We start from the raw sequence: 24,406 nt of genomic DNA, 5'->3' as shown, positions 1-24,406 counted from the left end.
ACCACCTCAGAGCCGGGGCTGTCTGGGAGGCCCTGCGGCTGTGCACCGGCTACGCTGCCAGGGCTGGAGCCACCGGCCCCCGCGGGTGCAGGTCTGTCCCCGCCCACGTTCGCCCCAGGGCAGCGCCCCTCCCCCCAAGCTGCCTCCAAAGTCCGCTCTTAACTGAGCTTTCCTTGAAAGCACAGCCGTGACCCCACCGGCTCCACCTGGCCCTGGGCACACCCTGCCCTCAGGTCACTCGCTACCCGCTGCTCCCGGCTGGGTCACCCCTGTCCCCCCAGGGACCTGCTGCTGAAGCGCCCACCCCCCGCCCAAGCCCCACCAGACTGGCCGGTGTCCCCTGTCACCTGCCAGCCCCGGCCCCATCCAGCCTGCCCCGATGACCCCAGCGGAGACGTAGATCAGGACCCTGGGGCTCTGGGGCCGTAGAGGTGACCAAGGGTGCCCCCTGCGCCTGGTGGGGGCTCTGTGGGTCCCTGCAGTGCGCGGCTGCAGGAAGAAAACGTCAAACCTCTGGCTTTCTCGGTTTTGAGCAGCGTCTGGGGTGTGAGCCCCAAGGCAGGCCGCGGAGGCACCGTCGAAACCGACGTGTGGGGTGGGGTGCGCGAGCCACGGCCTGGCTGGCGTCCAGGGCTTTCCAGTGTGAGGCTGGAGGGGATAGGGGGTCCCAGGGGAGCAGGAGGGCCTGGCCCAGCCCCCGCCTGCCAGCAGCTGTGGACCCTTGCGGGGCTCTCGGGGCGTGGGCGGCACCGTCCTTCATAAACCCGGGACGCCGCCTCCCACACCTGGCTCAGGTTGAAAGTTGCAGTTCTCTGGCCGCCGCCTTGTGAGTGGACCAGGCGATCTCGATCCTTCCGGAAGGTCCCGTTGGGTGGGGCAGCGGGGGGCCGTGGACATGGCACGCCTGCGAGGGTGGCGAGCCCACCGCCCGTTTGTCCTGCTCTGCCTCTGGGTGGGCCCTGGGCACGTGGTGGGGCTGGACAAATGCCCTTCAACTGACGGAAAGAGCCAGAAGGACCACGGGACAGGAGGGGCAGCTCACAGGTGTGGTCGTGTGCGAAGGAGCAGCCCCTACGCGCCGGCTTGGGCGGCGAGAAGCCGGGCTGAGCCCCTGCAGGGGCGCACAGTGAGCCCTTTGGGGACGTCCAGCGTGTCCCTGGCAGCCTTGGTTGTGGCCCGCGTCCCGCTGGGTGTGCTGGGACGGGTTCCGGTGTGGCTGGGCCGTTGCCTTGTCTGTTGCTGTGGCCTCGTGGAGCGTCCGAGTGGCCGAGCCTGACGGGTTTGTGGCAGGCTCAGGTCCACGGGGCGCGTCGGACGTGCCTGGCGCCCCCACAGGGTAGCGAGTGATGAGGGGCCCCGGCCCTGCCGGCCCTTTGCCGCCATAAACAGGAGAGGAGCTGCCGCGGCCACTCGGGGCGGAGGTCACTTGGCCAAAGGCAGGACGGAGCAGGGCAGGGAACCCCGGAGCGGGGGCACCGTGGGGTGTGCGCCCAGCTTACCCGCCCTGGCGCGGCTCGCACAGGTCACAGACCAGTGGGGCATGTCCGGTTTCCCGTCTTGTGCGCGGCTCCAGACTCCGTCCCTAAGTGGCTGGTTGCCGTCCCATCGCGACTCTGCTGTGTGCCCTGAGGTGTCAAAGCCTCGAAAGGTGTGTGCTCTGCTGTGGCTCAACTGGGCGCCTCCGACTCCTCTCTCTGAAACCACTGTGTAGACGGTCACATCTCAGGGCAAGATGAAAATAACAAAATTTCAAAAAGGGAGAAAAATCCTAGTTCTCTGGGCTTCCGTAGACCTAAGCTTCGTGTGAAGCTCATTCGAGGGTGTTCCACACACCCATGTTTGTGGAGCGGGGGGTCCCCGTCGAGAGGGAGTCAAAGAAGCAACCGGGGTGGAGGATGTGGGTGAAGCCGGCCAGGGCCCTGCAGCCCCGGACCCTTGGTGCCGGCACAGCGCCCAGCCGCCTGGACGCTCCTGGAACGGTGCGGGGGGCAGGCGGCGCCTGGCTTGGGCTGCAGGGCCCGGCACCCGGGACAGGCAGAGTAACGACCCTCCCCGGGCACATCCTAGTCCCCGCAACCTGGGAACGTGTCACCTGATGTGGCCAAGGGACGTTGAGGGCGCAGATGGAACCGAGCCTGCCTGTCGGCTAACACAGGGAGGTCATCTTGGGGTCTGGGGGGCCGATGGAAGCACATGGTCCCTGGGGGTGGCGGGGTCGGGGGCGGCGGAAGAGAGTCCTCGGGCCACTGCTGGTCTGAGGTGGAGGAGGGGCCCCAAGCCAAGCACCGGGGCAGCCGCTCCAAGCTGGAGAAGCAGCCGGTCACCCCCAGAGTGTCCTGAGGGCGCACAGCCTGGGGAGACCGAGGCAGACGTCCGGCCTCCAGAACCGTGAGCTGCATCATTTGTGTGCAGCCACTGAGTCCTGGCGACGTGTGCCAGTGCGCAGAGGGTGAGCACAGGCTCGTGCCAGGGCGAGACCTCAGCTCCCGCACCGGCAGCCCAGCCGCAGCTGTGCCCGGAGCAGCAGGGTCCCTCCCTCCTGCCGGTCACCTGGGGGGGTCCCGCTGGGGTGCGGGTGCCGAGCCAGAGGCCTGGGGCAGCGGCTTCTGCAGCCCCGTCGAGCTCCTGGGTGGCCTGAGGCCGGCGTGGCCCTTGTGCGGAGGTGGGACTGGAACCTCCTCAGCCCAGCCGGTGAGCACAGGCCCACCATGTGTGAAGCCTGCGTCGGCCGTTCCGTGGCCTGGAGGAGGGGCACACGCGTCGCCATGATGCCGTCCGCCTGCGCGTCTGAGGTCTGCCCTGCTGCAGCTCAGGAGGGCGTCAGGGTGGGGCCAGGTCCTGCCCCCTCAGCCTCACGGCAGGCAGCACAGGGCAGGGCCCAGGGGGGGAGGGGCCTGCTCTTTCCTCGGGGACACGGCACAGAGCCCTTGGCTGGCCATCTGGAGCTGGTCCCCACCCCGGCTGGGACTGGGGGCTCACACGCGGGCTCAGAGCCAGGCCCACGCGTGCTGGGGGTGGCTGCTTCCCTTGCGGCTTCCCTTGCGGCTTCCACGCTCTTCCCGCCTCCTCCCCTGGGTGTGGACACCCAGGTCCCCTGTGGCTGAGCCCGGTGGGTTTCCATGGACTGCCCTGGGGGTCAGTGACTGGCTGACTCAGCCCTGGGCTCACCCTCCACCTGCGCTCGCTGCTTCTCCATGTGCCCGGGCAGAGACGCCCGCCAGGCTCTGCGCTGGTCTCCCTGGGCGTCTCCACCCGAGGGTCAGCTCTGCAGACAGCCCTGGCCCCAGACCCAGAAGGAGCAGCCGGGAGGGAAGTGCCTGGGGTCGGGAGGGCGCGCATGGGTGGGGCATCGTGGGGGCTGTGTCCATCTCTGGGGTCAGCTGGCCTTGTTTGCGGCTGGCTTTATTTCCAAGTCAACCTGCTGTCCCCAAGAAGGGGGGAGTTCCTGGGGGGCTGCCAGTGCTCTACGCTAGCCACTTCTGGTCAGCCAGCAGAGCACTCTGTTCCCGTCCCCACCCCAGCCAGTCTGAGGGACCAGCCCTAGGAGGTCAGGGCAAGGGCAGGGGACAAACTGAAGGTGCTTGTGTGTGGGGTGTGGTCACACAGGGTGGGCCCAGCCGGCTGTGCTCTTGCAGCCTGGCCCTTGGCCACCCCCAGCCTCCCCCAGCCCCGAACACTCTCGGGGTGTCTGACGGGGCAGGTTGGGCCACCCCGTCCATCCTCCTCTCCACCCATCTGTGCCCACAGATGCATCAAGCATGTGGGCAGTGGAGTTTTCTGGAGAGGTGAGCATCCACTGGCCCTCTCCATCCCACCGTCACCCCTTCCTCTCTTGGTACCTGCACAAGGACCCCAAAGCTCCATGGCAGGGGTCTGGCCCCCTCCACACACAAGGCACTCCCCGCAGCCCTCGTGCAATTCCCCACACCCCAAAGTCTGTGCTCTGGGGTGGCAGCAAGAGCCGCCCACAAAGCACCCTAGTTATTTCCAATGTGGTCTTGATGTCAAATGTGACCTCAGTTGCGTCTGAGTTGCTCGTGGGCCTCCCTGCTTGCCGGCGGCCGGATTCCGGGTCCCTGTGGTGAGCTTGGGAGGGCGTCCCGAGAGCAGGCCCCCCCAGCCCCCCCGCCTCTGCTCCTGGGAGCTGGAGACACTGCCATGGAGGATGCCACCACGGAGGACACCTATTGCTTGGAAGCTGTCCTGTGGAGAGCCACCCCGCCTGCCTCCCACCCTCCAGGCCCAGCCAGTCCTGCACTTTGAGAGGGAAGCATCTCGCCTGAATCATGAACCAAAAGGATGTGCAGCATCCGGGCAGCGGCCCTACTTAAGAAAGGTACCAAAGGGCAGAGCTGAACAGTGGACAGAGAGTCCTGTGGGTCCTGTGAGCTCCTGGATCCAGCAGGGCCTGAAGCCCACCCTGGGACTCGGTGACTTCTGAGAGCCAGCAAATGTCCTTTGCTTGAGTCCACTTTGTGCCGGTTACAGTGGGGAGAGGACTGGCTGGCAGGGGAAGGCACTGGGCTACGGTGACGCTCCCAGGAGGCAGGACCGGGAGGCTGAGCCCAGGGTGCCCTGCTGGCCTCTGCAGTAGCGCCAACACCCAGGGACTGTGTGGCGTGCTCCTGCCTCACGACAGGTATGGGACGCATTGTGATCGCAGGGTGGAAGGGCAAGGTGCAGGGCTCAGCCCTGCGGTGGGCTGGGGATGCACTTCAGGTGGGGACACGCTGGAGCTAATTCTGCGTGTAGCACCCAGGCCTCTGTGGGCAGGCCGCGGTGGCTGTGGGTTCCGAGCTGGCCGTGGGCAAAGTCATGCAGACACAAACCTGTCACCGCTACTGATAATTCCGTAGGATGCGTGTGGCTGTGGCTTTCAGCACCACGGACAGCGATGCCCAGCCCCATGCGTATTTAAAAGGCCAAGATGGAAGGTCTGGGTCTTCGTGGAGGCTGATCCTGGCAGCGAAGCCAAGGTCCCCCGTGGCCCTGAGGCAAGTCACAAGCAAACCTGCGTCCAGAGCCCGCGCTCTGGACCTGACCCTGGTGCTGCCCGAGGAGGGGCACATGCGAGCACGGTGGGCGAGGGGCTGGGGCCGGGTTTACCCCCCAGTGCTACGCAGTGCGGTGGCCAGCGTGACTCGGAGCGAAAGCGAACGAATGGTTGAGTGCCTGACCCCTGGGAGAGCAGGAACGTTCAATATCAGCTTTTTTGTACCTTCTTAACAAACACAAATTTGACACTTTGGGAAAATTAAAATGCCTAATTGCAATGTTTCTCGGAAATAGTATCAGGGAGAGTCAGCTGGCCCTGCTGACTGCCTCCGCCGCGGCTCCAGCCGGACCCCAGACTCTGCACCCCCGAGCCCACACCCTAGACCCCACATCCCAGATCTCGTACCCTGCACCCCGCACTCCAGACCCTACACCCCCTGACTCTGCACCCCAGATCCCCGGATGCCAACCCCGCACCTTAGACCCCACACCCTGCACCCCGCACTCTAGACCCTGCATCCCAGACCCCCGGATGCCGACCCCACATCCCAGATCCCGCACCCTGCACCCTGCACTCCAGACCCTATACCCCCGACCATACATCCCAGACCCCCGGACACTGACCCCGCACCCCAGATCCCACACCCTGCACTCCAGACCCTACACCCCCCGACTCTGCACCCCAGACCCCCGGATGCCAACCCCGCACCCTAGACCCCACACCCTGCACCCCGCACTCCAGACCCTGCATCCCAGACCCCTGGATGCCAACCCCACATCCCAGATCCCGCACCCTGCACCCTGCACTCCAGACCCTACACTCCTCATCCCAGACCCCGACCCTGCATCCCAGACCCCCGGACGCCGCGCCACACCCTAGACCCCACATCCCAGATCCCGCACCCTGCACCCCGCACTCCAGACCCTACACTCCTCATCCCAGACCCCGACCCTGCATTCCAGACCCCCGGACGCTGACCCCACACCCTGGATCCCACATCCCAGATCCCGCACCCTGCACCCCACACTCCAGACCCTACAGGCCTCATCCTGGACCCCGACCCTGCATCCCGGACGCCAACCCTGTACCCCAGACCCCGCACCCGGGATGCTGCTCAGTGGCTGGTGCTTCCTAGGAGTGTCTGTCCTGGGGTCTCAGCCAAGACCTGGGTCCCTGCCGCTTGCAAGCCTTGTGTGGGGGTGACACCTACCCCCCGGGACCCAAGCCTGGGTGCGGGCAGGGCCCTGGGGCCAGGCTGCCCTCCGAGCAAACACAGACATGAGGCTCTCCCGGCGACTTCCAAGATGCCAAGGTCCCGCACCTGTGCAGACCCGGCACCTGCACACACCAGGTGCCTGCGCGGACCAAACACCTGCGCAGACCCCCTGGGCTGTCCTCCCAGGCAGCCGGGACCCCCAGCCGCTGTACCAAGACGCTCTGACAGCCCAGTCGTTGGGTGCCAAGCGGGACCTGGGGGCGGCACCAACGCAGCCAGGGCCCAGGCCCGGGGACCCGTGCTCTCGGTCCCCACGCAGGCTTCGGGGAAGAAACCAGGCGGGCTCAGTGGGTGGTGCGCATGCGTGTGTATTGAAGCGGCTCGGCGGGTGGGGCAAGGCCGGCTCCCCACAGCCCCTGCGGGCCCGGTCCGTGGCGTCAGCGCGTGTCCGTGTCCCTGTTGGTGTCCGCGTCTGGCCGCGCGTCCCTGGGCCTCCACCTCCGTGTGCGCCGGGCGAGCAGCTGGGCCAGCGCGGCCACCAGGACGCACAGCGTGGGCAGGAGCGACAGCAGCGTGCAGGCGGCCAGCACCCAGCCCGGGTAGCGCTTCTCCTGCCGCGCGGGGAACCGCTCCTGCGGGGGGCGTGGTCAGCGGGCGCCAGGGGGCACGGCCAGCCCACGGCCGGACCACCGGACCACGCCCCTGCAGCGGGAGGCCTCGCCTCTTCCTTCCCAGATGGAGTGGGGACAGCGCCAGTGCCCAGCCCTTGGGAGAGGAAGACCCACCGGCGCCGGGGCCAGGCTGCCCTGGGCCTGGATCTGGGGGCTGGTGTGGAGCCTCTCCTGGGTGTGGGCACCTGAGAGAGGCCTGGGGTCTGCTCTGGGGCTGGGGGGTTCCCACCAGGACCTACGTGCTGGGGGTTCCAGGCCCTGTAGCTCGGTGGCTTCTGGGCCAGGAACGCGATGTAGGCCACAAAGATGGTCAGCAGGAGCAGGGGGCTGGCCAGCGCCCAGGACACCCTCCAGTAGAGGCCGGGCCGCCTCCCAGTCATCCACTGGATGTCGTCACAGAACCTGCACAGACGGGGGGCTCAGGCTCCACAGCAGCCAGTGTGACCCGCTCAGGGCTGGGCAGCACAGGCCTGGGCCCCCCGCCTCCCAGCACCCTGGGCAGCTATGGACTGTGCCTTCACCCACCAGCCCCCGGCCGGGTCCCACCCTGGCAGGGCCCCAGAGGAGACAGCTCACCGCTTCATCCCGTAGACGTAAACCACCCCGATGACCTCGAGGAAGGCCAGGATGATCAGGTTCAGGGAAGCCGCGAAACTGTCGAAAATCTCCAGCCAGTAGTTTCCAGACTGCAGCGTGAAGCAGGTGGCCAGGAGGAAGCAGACCAGGCAGGCCAGCCCTGGGGCCGGGCGGGCGGGCCAGGGTCAGGCTCCCCGCGTCTGAGAGGAGGCCCGGTCCCTGCCCCAGCGTCTCTCCCATGTGTGCCCAGAGCAGGAAGGACCCGTTCAGGAGGGGCTGGGGGGAGGGAAAGCCCTCCCCTCCCTCAACTGGCTCCGCGTGACGGTCTCCGGTGAGGAAGAGCCTGGCCGCCGTCCCCTGGGACCCAGACGCGGCCCTCGCGCTCCCCGCTGAGGAGGGGACATGGCAGCAGGACAGGGCGATGGGCCCTGCAGGGTGGCCGAGCCGCCCACTCACCACTCAGGGCCTCCTTGGGGACCCATCTGGGCACGACTCCCATGTCCTGCAGTGGCGAGATGACGGCCTCCATGTTCCCGAACATGGATGACAGGCCCAAGGTGAACAGCATCCCGAAGAAGAGGACGGCCCAGGCGGGCGCCCCGGGCATGTGGACGATGGCCTCCGTGAAGATGATGAAGGCCAGGCCTGGGCCCGCCGCGCTCTGCAGCACACGGAGCCCCAGCGTGGGACGTGGGTGCGCACGCAGGGGCGGTTGGGACGACGGGCGGAAGGGGCACCCACAGCAAGCGAGGAGGCCTGGCACCTGGGCCTGGGTCTGGCGCCCGGCACCGCTGCCCTGGCACCAGCCTCCCGGCCGCGGCTGCACGTCCCCAGCCTGTGGCCCTGGGTCCAGGCATCGGCTGGCCCTGAGCGCAGCCAGACTCAGGCCATGGCCGGGCCAGGTGACCCCTGCCGGCTGCCTCGTCCCCTGGCTCTGGGCACCAGCAGTGCCCGCTCTCTCGGGTCAACCCGGCCCCCAGGCCTGCTGGGCAGGGGCGCTGCCAGACAGCTGCCTGCGAGGCCGGGCTAACTGAGGCACAGAGACGGGCTGGGGTTGGGTTTATGGCCTTTGGGCCCGGCTTGGGGCGGGTCTGTGGGAAATGCCTGCAGCCGTTTGCAGCGAGGCATCCGTGTGCCCTGTGCCGGGGTGCTGGGTACCTTGTCCAGAAAGTCGTCCAGGTGGCAGGCCTTCAGCGAGAGCCGGGCCACCCTCTCCGGCTGGGTGGTGTTCAGGTGTGCGAGGGCGGCGAGGTAGCCGTCCCTGGAGATGCTCTGCTCTGGGAGATCAAACTCGTTGAGGAGGCCGAGGATGTTTCTGTGGGCAGAAGGGCTGCTAAGCGCCGACTCTCGGCCCGGCCCCAGATGTCTGGAGTCGCCCCTTGGTCGTGTGTCCCGGATGGCTTCGTCCCTTCTGGCCCCTGCTGGGGGGCACGGGCTCCTGTGGGGGCCAGCACGTGGTGGGGACCGTGTTTACACCATGTTCGCAGGGGAGGGTGCTGTTCTCAACCTCCTGGGCCTGGGACGGGGGTGCTCCCCTGGGTACAGTGGGCGGTGGCAGCGTCCTCGCCCCACAGGCGCGGAGGCCCTGCGTCCAGGCTGGGGGCCGGGGCTTTGCGGACGAGGCCCCAGCTGGCCCCCCACCCCCACCGGTGTAGGTCATCCTGTGCTGGGCTCGAGGTTCCGACGCAGACACCCCGGGGAGCAGACCCAGGCCCGGCAGACACCCTCTCAGGGCGGCGGCTCTGCGCGGAGCGGTCCTGAGGACAGCGGCCCTCCCTCCACCCGTCCACCCACCCCCAGCCCCCTGCGTGGCCGGCGTGGGGGCTCCAGAGTTGGCCGGGGGTGCATGTCACACTTTGTGCGGTTTCGTGCCTTTTGCTGGTGGTCTCGCTGTCTGCAGAGCCCTGGCCGGGCAGTGCCGAGGTGCTGCTCAGCGAGTCTACACGAGAGGCCCTAACGCGCCTCGCGGAGCAACCGTGTCGGCTGAGCTTGCGCCGTCGCGAGTTCGATGTCAGTGAGTGGACAATGCGGGTGACGCGGAAACACACACGCCAGGTCGTGTGTGGACCCGTTGACGGACACGTGGCCAGAGCCTAACCCTGCGTTTCCCCAGGGGCAGGGGTGCAGCACGCGCTGACTTGGGGTTTGGGGAGCCTTCGCAGGACAGAAGAGCCGGGAGTGACGAGACCCGACTGCACCGTAGTCCGGGACGACGGTCACCGGCTTTGGCTCACACGGTGCGACAGGCCCCGGCAGGACGCAGCCACTTGGCTGATGTCCTGAGGGAAGACAAAGGTGCTCTGACCGCACTGGGTCTTGATTTCTCCCCCGAGGAAGCCGGAAGAGCCGTCCCCGCTGCTCTTGCTCGCGGGTCCTGCTGTTTGCTGGGGCGCGGGCACTGCGGCCTCTCTGGAACTTTCCTCGAGGAGCACACACGGCTCCTGGAGCACAGGCGTTCAGGCCGCACGTGCAGCAGCTGCCCTGGCCTCTCCGCCTCTGTGCTGGTGCGCCTGTCTCTGCCGCGGCACTGGGGACACTCTGGGCCAGGTGGCTCTCTGGGGCTGGGCCGTCCTGGCGCCACAGGGGGTGCAGCGTGCTGGGGGCCAGGAGCACCCCTCTCCTCCCGGCCGAGTGTCCCTGCCAGGGCAGAGTGGCCCCATGTCAGCGGGACCTGCTGGTCTGCCCCGACCAACCCGACATGCAATAAGGAGCTTGACTGTGTCGGCCCCCGACGGTGCAGCCCCAGGTGGGGGCCTGGCTGCGGCGGCTCCTGGGGCTCCCGACAGGTGACACAGATGGTGCCTTGTGTTCCGCCCGGTGCTGGAGAACGGCGATGTCTGAAGTCAAAGCGCCTCAGGGCCACACGCCTTCCGGAGGCTCCAGGCGTCCCTTGGCTTGTGGCCACGTGGCCCCCGTCTCCCCCTGTCTCCGGGCGGCCTTCTGCCCTGTGTCTCTCTCCTGCGTCTCACATCTGACAAGGACGCAGGGCCCACCCCCCTCCAGGATGACTCGTCTCAACTCTGAAGTCTCATCCGCACGGACCCTTTTCCAACCAGATCATGTTCTGAGGTTCCAGGTGGACGTGAACGTTTGGGGGACACCGTCCCCCACTGCCTTGCAGGAATGGAACATACCCCACGCCGCCTGCGCCAGCAACGCGGGATTTCCGGTGCAGCCGTCGCTGGCCGAGCCCCCAAAGCCCCTCGCGCCACCTGCGCTTACCTGTCCAGGCAGTGCCCGTGGTCGTTGGTCGCCTTGAACCCCAGGACGGAGAAGACGGTGACGGACGCGTACAGGGAGGTCATGCTGTTGACCAGGGCGACGGCCACGGCGTCCGTCTTGCAGTTGTTCCTGCGCACAGACACACCCAAGCATGGGCCTTGCGGGTCGTAACTGGGTTGCATCTGGGGAGAAAGGGAGGAGGGGCTTCCCTCCTGGCCCCCACCGAACCTGGCGCCGGCCCTGTGGTCTCAGGACAGGCGAGACCCCTGCCCCGGGCCCTCCACGCAGACCCAGAACCCCCCAGAGGCTTTTGGGGCAACCGGGAGCTGAGGGCAGGGCACTCGTGGAGGGCCTGGCGTGCAGATTTCCTGAGGTGATCTCTAAAGGAGAAATGCGCATGGCGCACTTGCGCGTGCGTTCAAGGCAGACATGTGTCAGGCCCCGAAGCACGCTGGGGTCCCGGCTCACACGTCCTGCCCGACAGGCTGCTGGTGGCAGAGCCGCCCAGAGACCACCCCGGCCCTCCCGGCCCGTGCGTCCCCTCTCCGAGGAGCAGAAACACCGGCAACTGCAGGAAATCAGGTTTGCTCGAGCCTGTCGCGGGCGCCCGGCTCTACTTTGTGATGGGTGGAGCTGCACGGGCGCCTCGCGGACGCGACGTCTGCTCACGTCTGCACCTGTGTGGCCTTGAGCCTACTTGGGTGGCCGTCGAGGTCGACACTCTGTGTTTTGTGCTTTTACGGCCTTGTGCGTCACACACGTCTCGGGTGGACCGTGCCCAGTCACAGCCCAGCTCCCGAGCCATCCTCCTGCAGCGGCCCCAGGAAGCTGACACGGCCCTGCCCCTGCCCTCTGGGGATGTGCGTCTCAGTGACTGCAGAACCCAGAGGTCTTTGGGAGCCCACAGGGTGGCGTGAGGGTCTCTCTCAGGTCCACACCAGGCCACCCTTGGCCCCTCGATGCCGAGGTCGAGAGGCACTTGGTGCGTCCCCCAAGCTTCCCTGGCTGCGTGCCGTGGCCACAAAGGGGTCACACCGAGTCCGATGCCCACCTGGGCGGGTTGTAACTTGCAAAGGTGATGTGTCCTCCAAAGGCCAGGGACAGGGAGAAGAATATCTGGGTGGCCGCGTCCAGCCACACTCGGGGGTTTTGGAGAGTTTGCATCTGGAACGAGTCAGGGAGACCGTCTCTCACCGCAGGCAAACCACACCAGCTGGCAGCTCTGACTGTTCCAGAATGTTCCCAAGGCCTCCTTTGGGACATTCTGGGTGTGACCTGCTCAGATACTGGGAACAGTTTAGTATCACTCGGGAGCGTGCAGGCGTGTGCTGGCAGCTCTGATGCGGCACACACTGGCTTTCCCGCCTGGGTTGGAGCCTGCTCACGCTGGGCACGTCCACTCTGCTCTCAGACCAGGGGCCCCCGGGGTAGGGGTCACCGCACACCGTGCTGAGTGTTTCTACCTCTGGGGGTGCCTGGGGAAGCTCAGTGGGGTCTCTGGGCAGACGAGCCGGCACCCAGCTGCCCACCCTCACGCCAGCCCTGGCACCTCCCTCAGGTGCTGAGCAGGGAGTGCCGCATGCTGGGTGCTGTGGAATGTTCTAGCAGGGTGCAGCCCCTTGGGTCCTGTGGCTCCCAGGTGGGTGTGTGCAGCCACACTAGGCTCTCGGTGGTGTGGGGTCCAGGGCAGGGGCAGCAGGTCCCCGGCTGGCCTCTCCTTGACCCTGACACCAGTCTCCCCCTGGGTGTCCTGCAGGTGCCAGAGTCCACAGGTCCCAGGTTCGCCCCAAGCGTGACCTTCCTGCGACCCCGAGGCCCTCCTCCCCTCCCTCACACTGCCCTGAGCTGCTTGCCCCTTGAGGGTATGGGACGGACCCCCGAGGCCCTGGGCTCAGCTGCAGGACCCACTTACGTTGGGCGTGAACAGGTAGGTGAGTCCGTGCACCGCGCCGGGCAGGGTGAGCCCCCTGACGAGAAAGGCCGTCAGCACCAGGTAGGGGAACAGGGCCGTGAAGTAGATCGCCTGGGAGCAAAGACCACAGGATCAGGCTCGGAACGGCACCTGCTCCGCAGACGGGCCTTAGAGAAGCAAGCAGGGCTGGTGAGTGCCTCGTGCTCAGAGCTGCCGGCCCTGTCTGGGGTCTGCACGGACGGGCTGGGCGCTTTGGGGTCCGTGGGGCACCAGCTTGGAGGGCGTGGGGCTCACCAGGAACAGTCACACTGTCACCAGCTTAACACGTCTGCGCCCATGGAGTCGGCTGAGGTGGGCATTGCCCACAGGGGCAGGCAGGCCTCCCTTGAGGGGGGCGGGACCCTGGGGGGCCCTGGGCCGTATCTCCTCCAGGCCCCCAGCAGCTCTGGCCTCCACCCCCTCCCTCCTGTCCACCCTCAAGCTCTCCCAGCCCTTGCTGCGCTGCCCCAGGCCCCCGCCAACTGGCCACACCTGCCCGCACCCTCCTCCCCCGCAGAGCCAGTCCCCAGTGCTCAGTCGGGGTGTGCAAGGGTCTGCACACGAGGTGTCCACGTGAAAACTCTGCAAGTGGGCACGCTGCCCTCCCTTCCTGCCCTGCGTCCTCTAGTTCAGACCAACTTTGCAGAATCACCTGGAATGCGTTCTTAAGGGACTTGCATAATAGCATGATTTGGAATTTCTGGCTGGCTTGTTGGGTCTACGTGGCTGCTTGGTCTAATTCAGTAACTCCAATCCTCTCAAGCATGAAGACCCTCCCATGGGAGGAATTTTGATTTCAGTTCACTAAGAAAATGCACAGGGCACAGGGCATCGGATCCTGCACAAAAGCTCTGTGGCCTACGGGCCGGGGTGTGGGGACTGAGTGCCGTCACCTAAGAAGGGTCCATGTGTGCACGACATTGGCCCAGTGATGCCCCAGAGAGAGGCCGGGGAGGGGCCTCTGGCTCCTGAAGGCCCCCAGGCCAGTGGTCCTTTCTGTTGCCCACGTGGAGCCACACGGGAGCTCTGCATTGTTGACGCTGTTTAAAAGATGATTACCTGTTTACAACAAAACTGATCACTGTGTATTTGCTCTTTACAACGTATCATAAGTAAAATATTTGACAACCAAAACACGAAGCCTGCGAAGAAAGGAACGGAAATAAATGTGATGAGGTTCTTAAACTACACATAAAGTGGCACAAAGTCACGTGATGACAGACCGTGACGAGTTAGAAACACATGTTGTAGCCCCTAAAGCAGCCACTAAAATAACAAAAAGAGTTAGTGGTAATAAGCCAACCAAGGAGATAGAGTGGAATCGCAAAAATACTAGAGAAAGAGAGAAACGGGAACAAGGGACAGATGGAACCAATGGACGATAAACCCAATGCCAGAGCTAAACTCAACTATATCAATAATCACATGACACGTAAATGATTTACACTCCAAATAAAAGGCAGAGATTGTCAGATTGGATTGAAAAAAAACCAAGACTCAATTATATGCTGTCTGTAAGAAACACACTTCGAACATACACTGTTAACATAGAAGAAAGCTGGAATGGCCATTTTAATATAAAGTCAGTTTCAGAGGAAGGAATACCACCAGGATTAAAAAGGTGGTTTCGTAGTGATGAAGGGATCGATCCTCTAAGAAGACGTGGTCGTCCCGAATGCGTGTGCCCCTCACCGCAGAGCTTGCAGGCACAAGAGCAAACGTGTGCAGGCGGGGAGGGGTCCTTGAGGCTGCAGGAAGCTGGGGGTGGGGGCGCCGACTCACCTTCCCTGTGGTCTCAATGCCTCTGATGACGCACATGTACACAATGGCCCAGCAGGTGGCCAAGCAGACCAGCAGCCGCCACTGGACGGAGCCGCTGTCTTCAATGTCAGCCGTGATGTTCAGCGTCTGCCGGTACCAGAAGTAACTCACGGCACTGCTACCCTGGCACTCCTCCTCGAACCCTGGAACCGGGAGGGCCCATCACGGGCTGGCACGGGGCTCGGGGCGCCTTCCCTGCAGCTGCTCTCGAGCCCTTTCCCGCCTCACTGTGGGCCCCGCTGAGGGGGAGAAGCAGAGTGTGAAAACCTCACTGGGAAGTTCCACTTTCTCAAGGTTTATGAGCCCTGCTGGGCCCAGGTGGCTGGCAGCCTCTGGGTGTCACTGTCACTGTGTCAAGCCAGCGCTTATGCTGACCGTGGACCCCCTCACTTCCTCCCAAGACCCCCAAGGATGGCACAGAACCCCCCAAGAGCAGCAGCTGCATGTGTCCGATGTGTGGTTGTCCGGCACGTTCCACTCCCTTTCCCGCGGGGTCCTGGGCTGACACGGAGCTGGAGACAGCATGTGATGCCAGCAAGGTCCTGGGACACCTCTCGGGACTCATAGCAGCGGACTCCCCGGACACCCAATGTGGAAATGCGGGGGTCCCTTCTGGTGAAGTTTTGGGACCACAAATACCCCGACAGGACCACTGCTCCCGTCACGGGCACCTCCTTCCACGCCGTCCTCTGGCCCAGGGGCCCTTCTGAGGCCCCAGCTGTGACCCAGCACTCACAGCCTGGCCCTGTGCGGATGCTGCCACACCGGGCGCGGCCTGGGGACGGGAAGGAAGCGCGTAGGCGCCGTGCGGGTAGAGCTGGCCTCTGCGGGCAGCTTCCCGGAAACCTTCCTTCAGTGGAGCGAGGCAGGTGTCCGGGATGCAGTGACGGCCCCACTGTGCACCCGAGAGGGGACTTAACTCTTCCGGGCCGCCGGGCCTGCCGCAAGTGAACCCGTGGGCAGGGCAGAAGGGACTCGAGACACACGAGCCGCCACCCAGGAGCGAGGGCTGCAGGTAACCGTGCTGGGGCAGCCACCGGAGTGTGGCTGGGGGCGAGCGGCAGGACCAGCCCCCTCAGCCAGGGCCCGGCAGGCTGACCACCGTGGCCAGCGCCCTCTGCCCCCTGAGGTGTCTGCCGGCCCGGGCCCGTGGGGGCGTCCCGGTGCGGAGTCAGTGCCCAGCCCCGCGGGGCCACCCTTGTTTAGCGTGTGCCGACGTGATTTTTGTGTTGGTCAGAGGAGGAAGGAAAACAGTGTCAACGAGCAGCCGTGGAAAAGACGGATGTCACCCTCGTCTCCAAGGCATCCCCAGATGGAGCGCCTGGCTGAGTCTGGACGTAGACAGTGACTCCGTCGTGCCGAGAACCAGCCGGGGCTCGGTGCCCTGGGCGCAGGGGGCGAGCACAGGCTGGCAGAGAGGCCCGGACGGCACGTGTGCTTCTGGGAGGGTCTGGGAGGCGCGTGCCCGTGTGGACACCGAGTGTCCGAGTCCCCTGGCCACCTCCGGCCGGCGAGCACCTGCCCCCGCGGCCGGGGCGCACCTCACCTGTCCTGTTGAGGTCCGGCGGGCAGGAGCTCCAGGGCAGCGGCTGCTGGAAGGAGTTGAGCAGGTACCACAGCACCCAGGTGAGGATGGTGTTGTAGTACAGGCTGACCAGGAAGGACACCGCGAAACAGCCCAGCCCTGCGGACACGGCAGCGTCAGCCCCGCCCCCGGCCCCCTCTGCCTAGAACCAGCCAGAACGAAACACTAAAACATGTGTTGAAGGGCCTGGCCTTCACACGGGAGCTGCAGTGCCAGTTTCCATGACCTTCCGGAATGTCCTTCCGCCCACGCTCTCCATTTCTGACTCCCGAGTCACACACCCAAGGGCTCCGCTGCCCCCCAGCCTGCACCTGCTGTGTTCCCCCCTCGGGCGTGTGCCCCCAGCTCCGCACCCCCAGGCTGTCCCGCAGCCGCGCAGGGGTCGGAGGTCGCGTACCTACTCCGCTGAGGTAGGGGGAGATGGCCGTCCACACCCCCATGGAGCCCCGCTGCAGCCGCTGGCCGATGGCGAGCTCGAGGAGGAAGAGGGGGATGCCCTCGAAGACCAGGGCCACGGCGTAGGGGACGAGGAAGGCCCCTGCGAGGACACGGGGGTCAGCACTCGCGGGGTAGGGGCTGGGCTGGGGGACCTGAGTCTCCGTGATCTGGGCCCCTGTGTCCGGAGATCCCCGGGGACCCTGTCGCGTGGGCTCCGGGCCCTGCCAGGCCTGTGGCCCTGCGGGATGGGCGGTGCAGGGGCCTGGTGGGACCTCGCCCCCGGGGGAGCCTCCCATGACGTGATTTTCCTGAAATCGTGAATTTGCAGAGAGAAGACGCGTTAACTGAGGACGTTGTTGGTGTCGTCTGGTGGCACACGCGCTGGTTTTGCTGCCCTTGCTTCCTGGGAAGGGTCCGGTTTGCTTCCGCTCTGCGTCACCCAGTGACCTCCCACCTGCGGCGCTTTTGTTGTGGTTTCCTTCCACACATGGCTTTGTCCGTGCCGGGACCCCGGGACCCCTGCCACGGCTAGGCTGGGACCTGGAGAGCCGCTTTGTGCACAGAGGTGTCGCAGAAGTCGTCTCAGAGGCCCCGAGAACCGAGTCGGGCTGGGCCCGTGTCCCTGTCCCGTGCGGAATGGCCTCCGTGTGCCATCTGGTGCTTCGAGGCCAATGCCACAGAAACGGCCAGACGAGGGCCCCGCAGGTCCCCGCAGGGAGGACACACCCAGCTCAACTCCCCGAGCCAGTGGAAGCCGCGAGCAGAGCCTGGTGGCCTTTCTGCGGGGTGAGCGGGCGGCGGGCACAGCCACAGGCCCTCGTGGTCCGGACGGTACCCGCAGGCTGAGCTCGATGTTCAGCCTCCGCCCGCGGGACCCGCTGGGAAGGGGCTTCCCCGACCCCTGGGCCCTGTGGCCGTCCTCAGCTGCTGAGGCGGAGAACGCGTCCCACAATGGGGCCCGGTCTCGGCCCTCCTGGGGGCTGCGAGGGGCTGGCAGCTGCCGTCTTCCCTCCGGTTAACTGCAGCCCGCGGGCGAGTTTGGGTCTCTGTGTCTCTGTGCCCCAGGCCCTCGGCTCCCCACCCACACACAGGTGCCAGGCCAGGCTGCAGGGTGGCCCTGGCTTTGGGCCTTGTGGCCCAGGGCTCTGAGCACAGGGGCAGCGGGTGCCGTCGGCCGTCCCTGTCAGCTCTGCTCCCCAGAGCTCTGCGCCACAGGCTTGTGCCTGCAGAATTCATCAGCGCAGCCTCACTCTGGCTTTTGGTGTCACCATCAGATGTTTCGTCACTGACTTGGGAACAGCGGGTCCCAGAGAGGGCAGGTCGCCACTGAGCCCCGGCCCTTGGTGGCTTCTGCGCAGGACTCCAGGCCCAGCGCTTGAGGGCAACACGGCTCTTGTTGGTGTCGTTCACGTAGAAGCAAAAGTGAAACAAAGTGTGGAAGAGCAGAGTTGAAGTCTGGGGGTTCAGCCTCGCATGGAGGCACCGGACACCCCAAGACGCCTCCTGGGAGGGTGAGGGCAGCGTGGCCCGGGGCGTGGAGCGACCGTGGGGAGCAGAGCCCAGGGCCCCCGGGTGCTCCCGCGGGGAGAGGCGCTGCAGCTGCCGGGGGCAGGGGGAGGGGCTGGTACGAGTGGGGGCCGCCCACAGCAGCCCCTCTTCCCCCACCCTGTCCCCCCGGCCTGGTGAGGTCCCGTGGCAGGGGTGCGGGCCTCCCAGCCGCACAGCCGCGCTCGGACACTCTCAGGCCGGGGTGCACACGCCTGCCATGTGGAGGCCCCGGGCTGTGTGGCCGCCAGGCCAGGGGAGCGGCTCTGGGCCCAGGTGTGTCCTCCCCCGCCCGGAGAGGGAGGCCGGCCCAGGGGCGGCCTCCGGTGCCCAGGCCGAGGTCGGCCCTGCCCGGAAGCCCCAGGGGAGGGGGAGCTGCTCTCCGTAGCTGACGTGGTGCAGCTGGGCCTGCTCCGTTTAGGGGAAGAGAAACGAGGTTTCTTTCGATGACAAGATTGAAGGCGTGTGTTAGGGTCTAACTCTAAGATGCAACAGAAGCGCTGATTGCGTGGCACACCGGGTGCGTGTTAAGCCTTGTTTAGACACCACGTGGCAGCCCTGCGGGTCCTGGGGTTGGGGCGGGTGGGCACAGGCCCCCGCGCTGCTTGCGTGCTGCGGAGCTGAAGTGGAAGACAGGAGGGGTCAATTTGCGAGGCGGGAAGGGAAGGTCCACGCGTCTCCCGTTTATAACTGACCGGGGCAAGTTCAGTGTGTCCCTCAGGCGCCGACAGCCAGGGGACGCATGTGGGTGTCCGCCGACCGTGGCGAAGGTGGCCGTGAACGGCTGACTGGGTTTGCAGCTGTCCACGCGGAGGGTCTGGGAGAACCCGCACGTCACCGCAGCCTCGCGGAGAGAACCGCACCTGCGCAGAAGGAAGACGGCGCCCCCGGCAGTGGGACCCACAGCTGCCGCCACCGCCCGTGGGCGCGTGGCCAGCCCGTCACAGCGGGGAGTCCCCAAATCCACACAGACACGCTCTGAATCTCTCCTGGAAATTGGCCCCTGGCCGCGAGGCTCATTTGGGAAGTAACAGCCAGTGAATTCCAAAGGAGAAGGGGCAGGAAGGCATGTTCCCCGCGTGTCAAGGCGTGTCAAGGCGTGTCATGGCGTGTCATGAAACCACAGCAGCCAGTGCAGGGCAGTTTTGGTGCCGGAGTCCACAGACCTCCAGGCACAGCCGGCAGAGGCGAGAGGGAGGCGCGTGTGCGTGTGCGTGTGCGTGTGCGTGTGCGTGTGCGTGCTGGGCTGCGGCGTGTGGCTGGGCGGGGCGGGGCGGGGCCGCAAAACCTTCCTGGGCCGACACTTGAGCCACCGCGAGCGTGTGAAGCGTGTCCCAGGCAGCGGCCTCAGTCCAGGGGGAGTTTGCGGGTCTGTGTTCCTGTTTAAAAGGTGCTGACTGCAGCTCGCCGTGAAGCTCCAAGTGTCCCCGACACCTGGGACAAAGGTGCTCCACAGTCTTACCTTTGAGGAGAAAACCTATGGAGCCAAATAGTTACGAACAGGAGAGAAAACGACGTCCACCTCCGAGTGACGAGTTCATGCACATTTAAAATGCCACACGGTGTCTGCCTCGCAAGCGTGTCTTATTTTCAAAATAATTTACGGCTGCTAAAGTGAGGTCAGACGAGCGTCTCACGCGGAGGGCGGGGTCGCCAGCCAGACAACCGCGGTGAAATACGAGTTAAATATTTCATGACGTTTGACCCAGCGATCTCACACCTGGGAACAGCCGCTAAAGCACTGCACGGGCGGAGGAGCCCCCCACGAAGCCCCCGCACGCAGTGGCGACCGGCGGCTGTCCTCCCTCGGCAGCACCCAGGCGGGCTCGCGCCAGCCCCTCCTCAGCCGGCTGCGAGGGCTGGGGCCGGTCAGGGCCCGAACACCCCGCCCCTCGGGGCTGGTCAGCAAGGTGTGGATGGGGCACCACGGCTGCCATTCCCAGCACTGCGCGGACAGAGCCACCGCAGGGGCCCAGGAGTGACACAGGGACCCCCAGCCTCTGCCTCAGGGCTTGCTGTGCCTCCAGACGAGCCGGCGCGGGGACGGCACCTCGGTGCGCAGGTCCGAGGCCCGATGTGCCTTGTCGCACCCCAGACCCCCAGAGACCCCCCTGCCCCCGGGGCGGCAGTTCCAGGGGACTCTGTTCTTTCCACTTGTGAACATTTGCAAAATTTTCTACATGCGGGGAACCTTTTATTTATTTACTTTTGAGACAGAGTCTCACTTTGTTGCCCAGGCTAGAGTGAGTGCCGTGGCGTCAGCCTAGCTCACAGCAACCTCAAACTCCTGGGCTCAAGCGATCCTCCTGCCTCAGCCTCCCGAGTAGCTGGGACTACAGGCATGTGCCACCATGCCCGGCTAATTTTTTCTACATATTTTTAGTTGTCCATATAATTTCTTTCTATTTTTAGTAGAGACAGGGTCTCACTCTTTGTCAGGCTGGTCTCAAACTCCTGACCTCGAGTGATCCTCCGGCCTCAGCCTCCCAGAGTGCTAGGATTACAGGCGTAAGCCACCACTCCTGGCCAGGGAACCTTTTAAAATTTAATTTTAATTTTAATTTTTTTTTTAAGACAGGGTCTGGCTCTGTGGCCCAGGCTGGGTGCCACGGTGCGATCACAGCTCACTGCAGCCTCAGACTCCTGGTCATTGTCATCACCCCGCCTCGGCCACCAGAGTAGCTGGGACCAGAGGCACCTGCCACCACATCCAGCCTGAACCTTTCTCAAATCAGAAAAAAATAAACTCTCAAGCAGCAGTGTCCTTACAACAAGGCACAAGGGAAGTGGCAGCAGAAAGTGCCTTTATCTCCTCTGGTTCCACAGCGGCTGGGCCAGCACCAGACCCCACGGAGCCCCCGCACTCTCCCAGCTACGCCAGACCTGGCTCTGCCCGCCTGAGGCCGGGGGGCAACCAGCTTGCCCCGGGGCAGGACCACTCGCTGAGCAGGAGCACCAGGCCCCATGCGTCCGTCCGTTCCTACCCCGTGCCCTGGGCGGTGAGGCCAGAGTCACCTCCCCACGTTTCCAGCCAGAGAAACGTCTTCAGTGACGCGCGGCAGAGGCCACGCAGAGCTGGGAGGCGTGGTGGGGGCTCTCGGGAGCCCTGCGGCCTGACGGGCCCCCCAGGGGCACACTGGGCAGCCGGGCAAGCAAGGAGAGAACCAGTGACGGCGCCGGGTGGCACCTGTCCCTCCCCTCCCGGGTCCCCGGCACGGAGGGCAGAGCGTGGCCACCACGTGTGGCTGCAGGAGGAGACACAGGCGCCTCCGGGGAGAAAGGCTGCGCGAGCACGCGTGGGAGCTGTTCCTGTCCCCCACGCGCCTGTGCGGCTTCGCCACCCACGGGACGACCGTGGTTCCGACTCCCGCGGGGAGGCTCCATCTGGAGGGTCCTCGCCAAGCCGAGCAGGGGGTGAGGCCCGGCGTCACGCAGAGCCCGGGAGAAACTTGGCGCACCCTGGCCGTGCCAAGGCAGTGACAGGGCAAACCGCCGCCACCTGTGGCTGGACTCCCGCAGGGACCCCCCCACACGCAAGGTCAAAGAGCACCTGTGTGGGGGAGGGTCACGGGTGGCGGGCTCTGTCTCACCCTGACACCTGTTTAGAAGGCCACGGGGTGGACCTCGGAGGGACCGGGCTCCTTGGGGAACGGCACCGCAATCTGCTGCAGGGGCAGCTCCCGCCCAGGACCGGGGCGAGGGACGGGCACAGCCCCCCGCGGGCGCACCGGGGCTCAGGCCGCAGGCTTACCTCCACCGTGGGTCTGGCACAGGTACGGGAACCGCCACACGTTCCCCAGCCCCACAGCAAACCCGAGGCAGCTCAGGAAGTACTGGCACTTGTTGTCCCACTTGGGCCTCCCGTCCTCGGGGTGGTCCCCCCGCGAGTCCGGTCCCAGGGCCTGGGCCATGCCGTCCATGTCACCCCAGGGCGTGGGGGTCGGGGTGCAGAGGGGGCAGCAGGCAGCCCCCCGGACCTCCGTGGAGTGTGGGAGCCACGGGCAGCCTCCCCTCCGTCGCATTCTCTCGTGTATTTAAAGGAAAACCGGTGGATCCAGTTAATTGGTAACTCGGGGCCGGGCCTCGCTCTACCCAGCAGCCCGCCCGGCGCCCGCATCCCGGCCGTCTCCCCCGCTCTGTGTCCGATGCGCCCACCCTGCCTGGTGCCACCACTGTGAGAGCCGTTTCAGTGACAGCCTCGTGTTCCCTGTCGGGGACACCCAGCTCTCCCAAGGCTGGGGCACGTTCAGTTGTTTTTAAAAATTGCTTATTTTTATTTAACTTTTTGATCTTGAGATAATTGTAGACTCCTGTAGCACCGTAAGAGACAGCACAGAGAAGATGCCACGCACCTGCTACCCAGTTTCCTGTAACGGCGACGTCTCCCAAAGCTCTGGGACTGCCTCACGGCAGGATGCAGGCATTGGCACAAGATCCAGAACGTTCTATCAGCCGAGGCCCTCTCTCCTCAGCCTCATCATTGCCTGACGGCAGCGTGAGTGGACTCGTGGCTCGAAGCCTTCCGGGGTTGGTTTCCACGGGGCACCGTCTGGGGACCTGGCAGGCTGTTCCCTGGGCTTGTGGGCCGTGGGCCGGGCCACATCCGGGTGCTTGCAGGGCTTGGCTGTCGGGGAAAAGCGGCCACGGGGAGCCGGGCGCAGGCTCTGCTGTGCACCTGGACTTGGTGTGTCGGGCTAAGTGCCTGGGGGGCGTGGCCAGCCCCCCAGAGTGCCACGTCTGCATTCGGGGGCTGAGGAACCCCGCTGGGTGCCCACAACGCTCTGTGTCTCCCACACGTGCAAAGACGCCGACGCCTAGGAAACAGCTCGCCGGGAGGGTGCGATGGGGCCCCTAACCGGTCATGGTGGCAGCCGTGCCACTCGCCCCGGGGCCTCCCCGGGCAGACAGGCCGGACAGGGCGCTGGTCAGCGTTTCCCAGCTGCAAGTCAAGCTCTGGAAAAGGTCGAGGTGGGCACCTGGCCTTGCCCGGCTGTGCCCGCAGGAGCATCGCGGGCCGGGTGGGGTCGGGGGTCGGCCGCCCAGCTCCGCCTCCGCGGGACCTTGCACGGCTCTGGGGAGCTTCAGGGCTGGAGCCTGTGGGCGGGACGGAGGTGCCAGGAAGGGGCAAGAGTGGCGAGTGTCTGCCGGGGAGGAGTGTGGCACCAGGACCCACCAAATCTTTGTCCTGCCTGTGAAAAGTCTTAAAGTCCAGCTTAATTTAAACTTTAAACTTCCAGATTTTTCAACGAAAAGCAGAAGTGACCAGCTCATTGAGGAAACACCTCGAGTGCCGGTGCCTTTGGGCTGACACTGGACGCCAAATCCCTGAAGAGATTCATCCTGTGATGGCGGAAGGAAGACACCAGCTGGCTCCGCCCAGTGGCCCAGTGGGTCGGGGGCCTCGGGCTTCACAGCCGGGGCCCAGGACGGCCGGGGCCCTCAGGGGTGGCGGCCAAGCTGAGTTACCCTGTAACCGGCCTTTTCCGACACCTGGCTAAAAATTCACATGGTTAATATCCTTTTAAGAAAGCACAAACCCTGGTTTCTGCCCTAAATTATGCCAAGTGGAGTTTTATTTAACTGCTCATCGATTTGTGGCGCCAGGGCAATGGCTGAGGGGCCGGCACTCATTAAGCCAGGGGAGGCCGCGGCGCAGAACTCGCCGGGTGCTGACTGAGGGCAGGACCCCGGAGGACACGGCCGCGTCCTCCCAAACTCGCTGCTCTGCAGGGCTCCTCGGGCGCTGCCGGGCCTGACCGCGCCTTGGGAGTCCCCAGGTCAGTGAACAGCCAGGGGAAGGAGCCAGGGCAGGCGGGCACAGGCACTGTCCCCAGGAGCCACGGTGGCCGTCACGCTGCAGTCCCCGTTGTGCACACAGGTGAGGCCCAGCAGGTGCCTCTCCCCACGCTGCAGCCTCTGACTCTCCATGCGGCATGTGCAGGGCGTGGCAAGTCCAACCGGGTCTGCTCCCGCAGACTCAGTACACGCCATGTCACTGGCAAAGACCAGCATGGAGGGAGGCTGGGCCCTGGGATGTGTGTGCGCTGGGAACATGTATACACATGCGTGAATGTATACACACATGTAAGCATATGTGCATACATGCACACACACGTGTTCGTGCTCACACATAACACATGTGCATGTATACACATACACATGCAAATGTGTGCACATACACACAAACAGCACATAAACATACATGTGTATGTGCTCTCACATACACATTCACACACTCAGACACATGCACACGTGTGTATGCACACACAACACCAGCATGCATAAACACATGTACACAGACACACAAACACATGAAACATGCACACACATGCACAGTACACTGATGCATACATATATACGTGCTCACACGTACACATGCATGGAT

General features: G+C 65.1%; 1 protein-coding gene across 1 annotated transcript; it reads right to left on the bottom strand.

Annotated features, from left to right (window-relative positions):
* Nucleotides 1-6,649: 6,649 nt before the first annotated feature.
* SLC6A18 (solute carrier family 6 member 18) lies at nucleotides 6,650-21,932 on the bottom strand. The gene is made up of 12 exons (XM_069492764.1): nucleotides 21,773-21,932; nucleotides 16,436-16,576; nucleotides 16,000-16,137; nucleotides 14,415-14,596; nucleotides 12,594-12,704; nucleotides 11,733-11,845; nucleotides 10,682-10,810; nucleotides 8,618-8,774; nucleotides 7,916-8,120; nucleotides 7,460-7,619; nucleotides 7,123-7,285; nucleotides 6,650-6,844 (listed from the first exon to the last, which is right to left on the bottom strand). Exons 1-12 carry the CDS (start codon nucleotides 21,930-21,932, stop codon nucleotides 6,650-6,652), a joined length of 1,854 nt encoding a protein of 617 aa, XP_069348865.1.
* Nucleotides 21,933-24,406: the final 2,474 nt, after the last annotated feature.

This window comes from Eulemur rufifrons, chromosome 17 (genome assembly GCF_041146395.1).
Source record: "Eulemur rufifrons isolate Redbay chromosome 17, OSU_ERuf_1, whole genome shotgun sequence".
In the NCBI taxonomy this organism is placed as follows: Eukaryota; Metazoa; Chordata; class Mammalia; order Primates; family Lemuridae; genus Eulemur; species Eulemur rufifrons.
The sequence above is the reverse complement of the archived record's forward strand: the minus strand, read 5'-3'. Positions and strand labels throughout refer to the sequence as shown.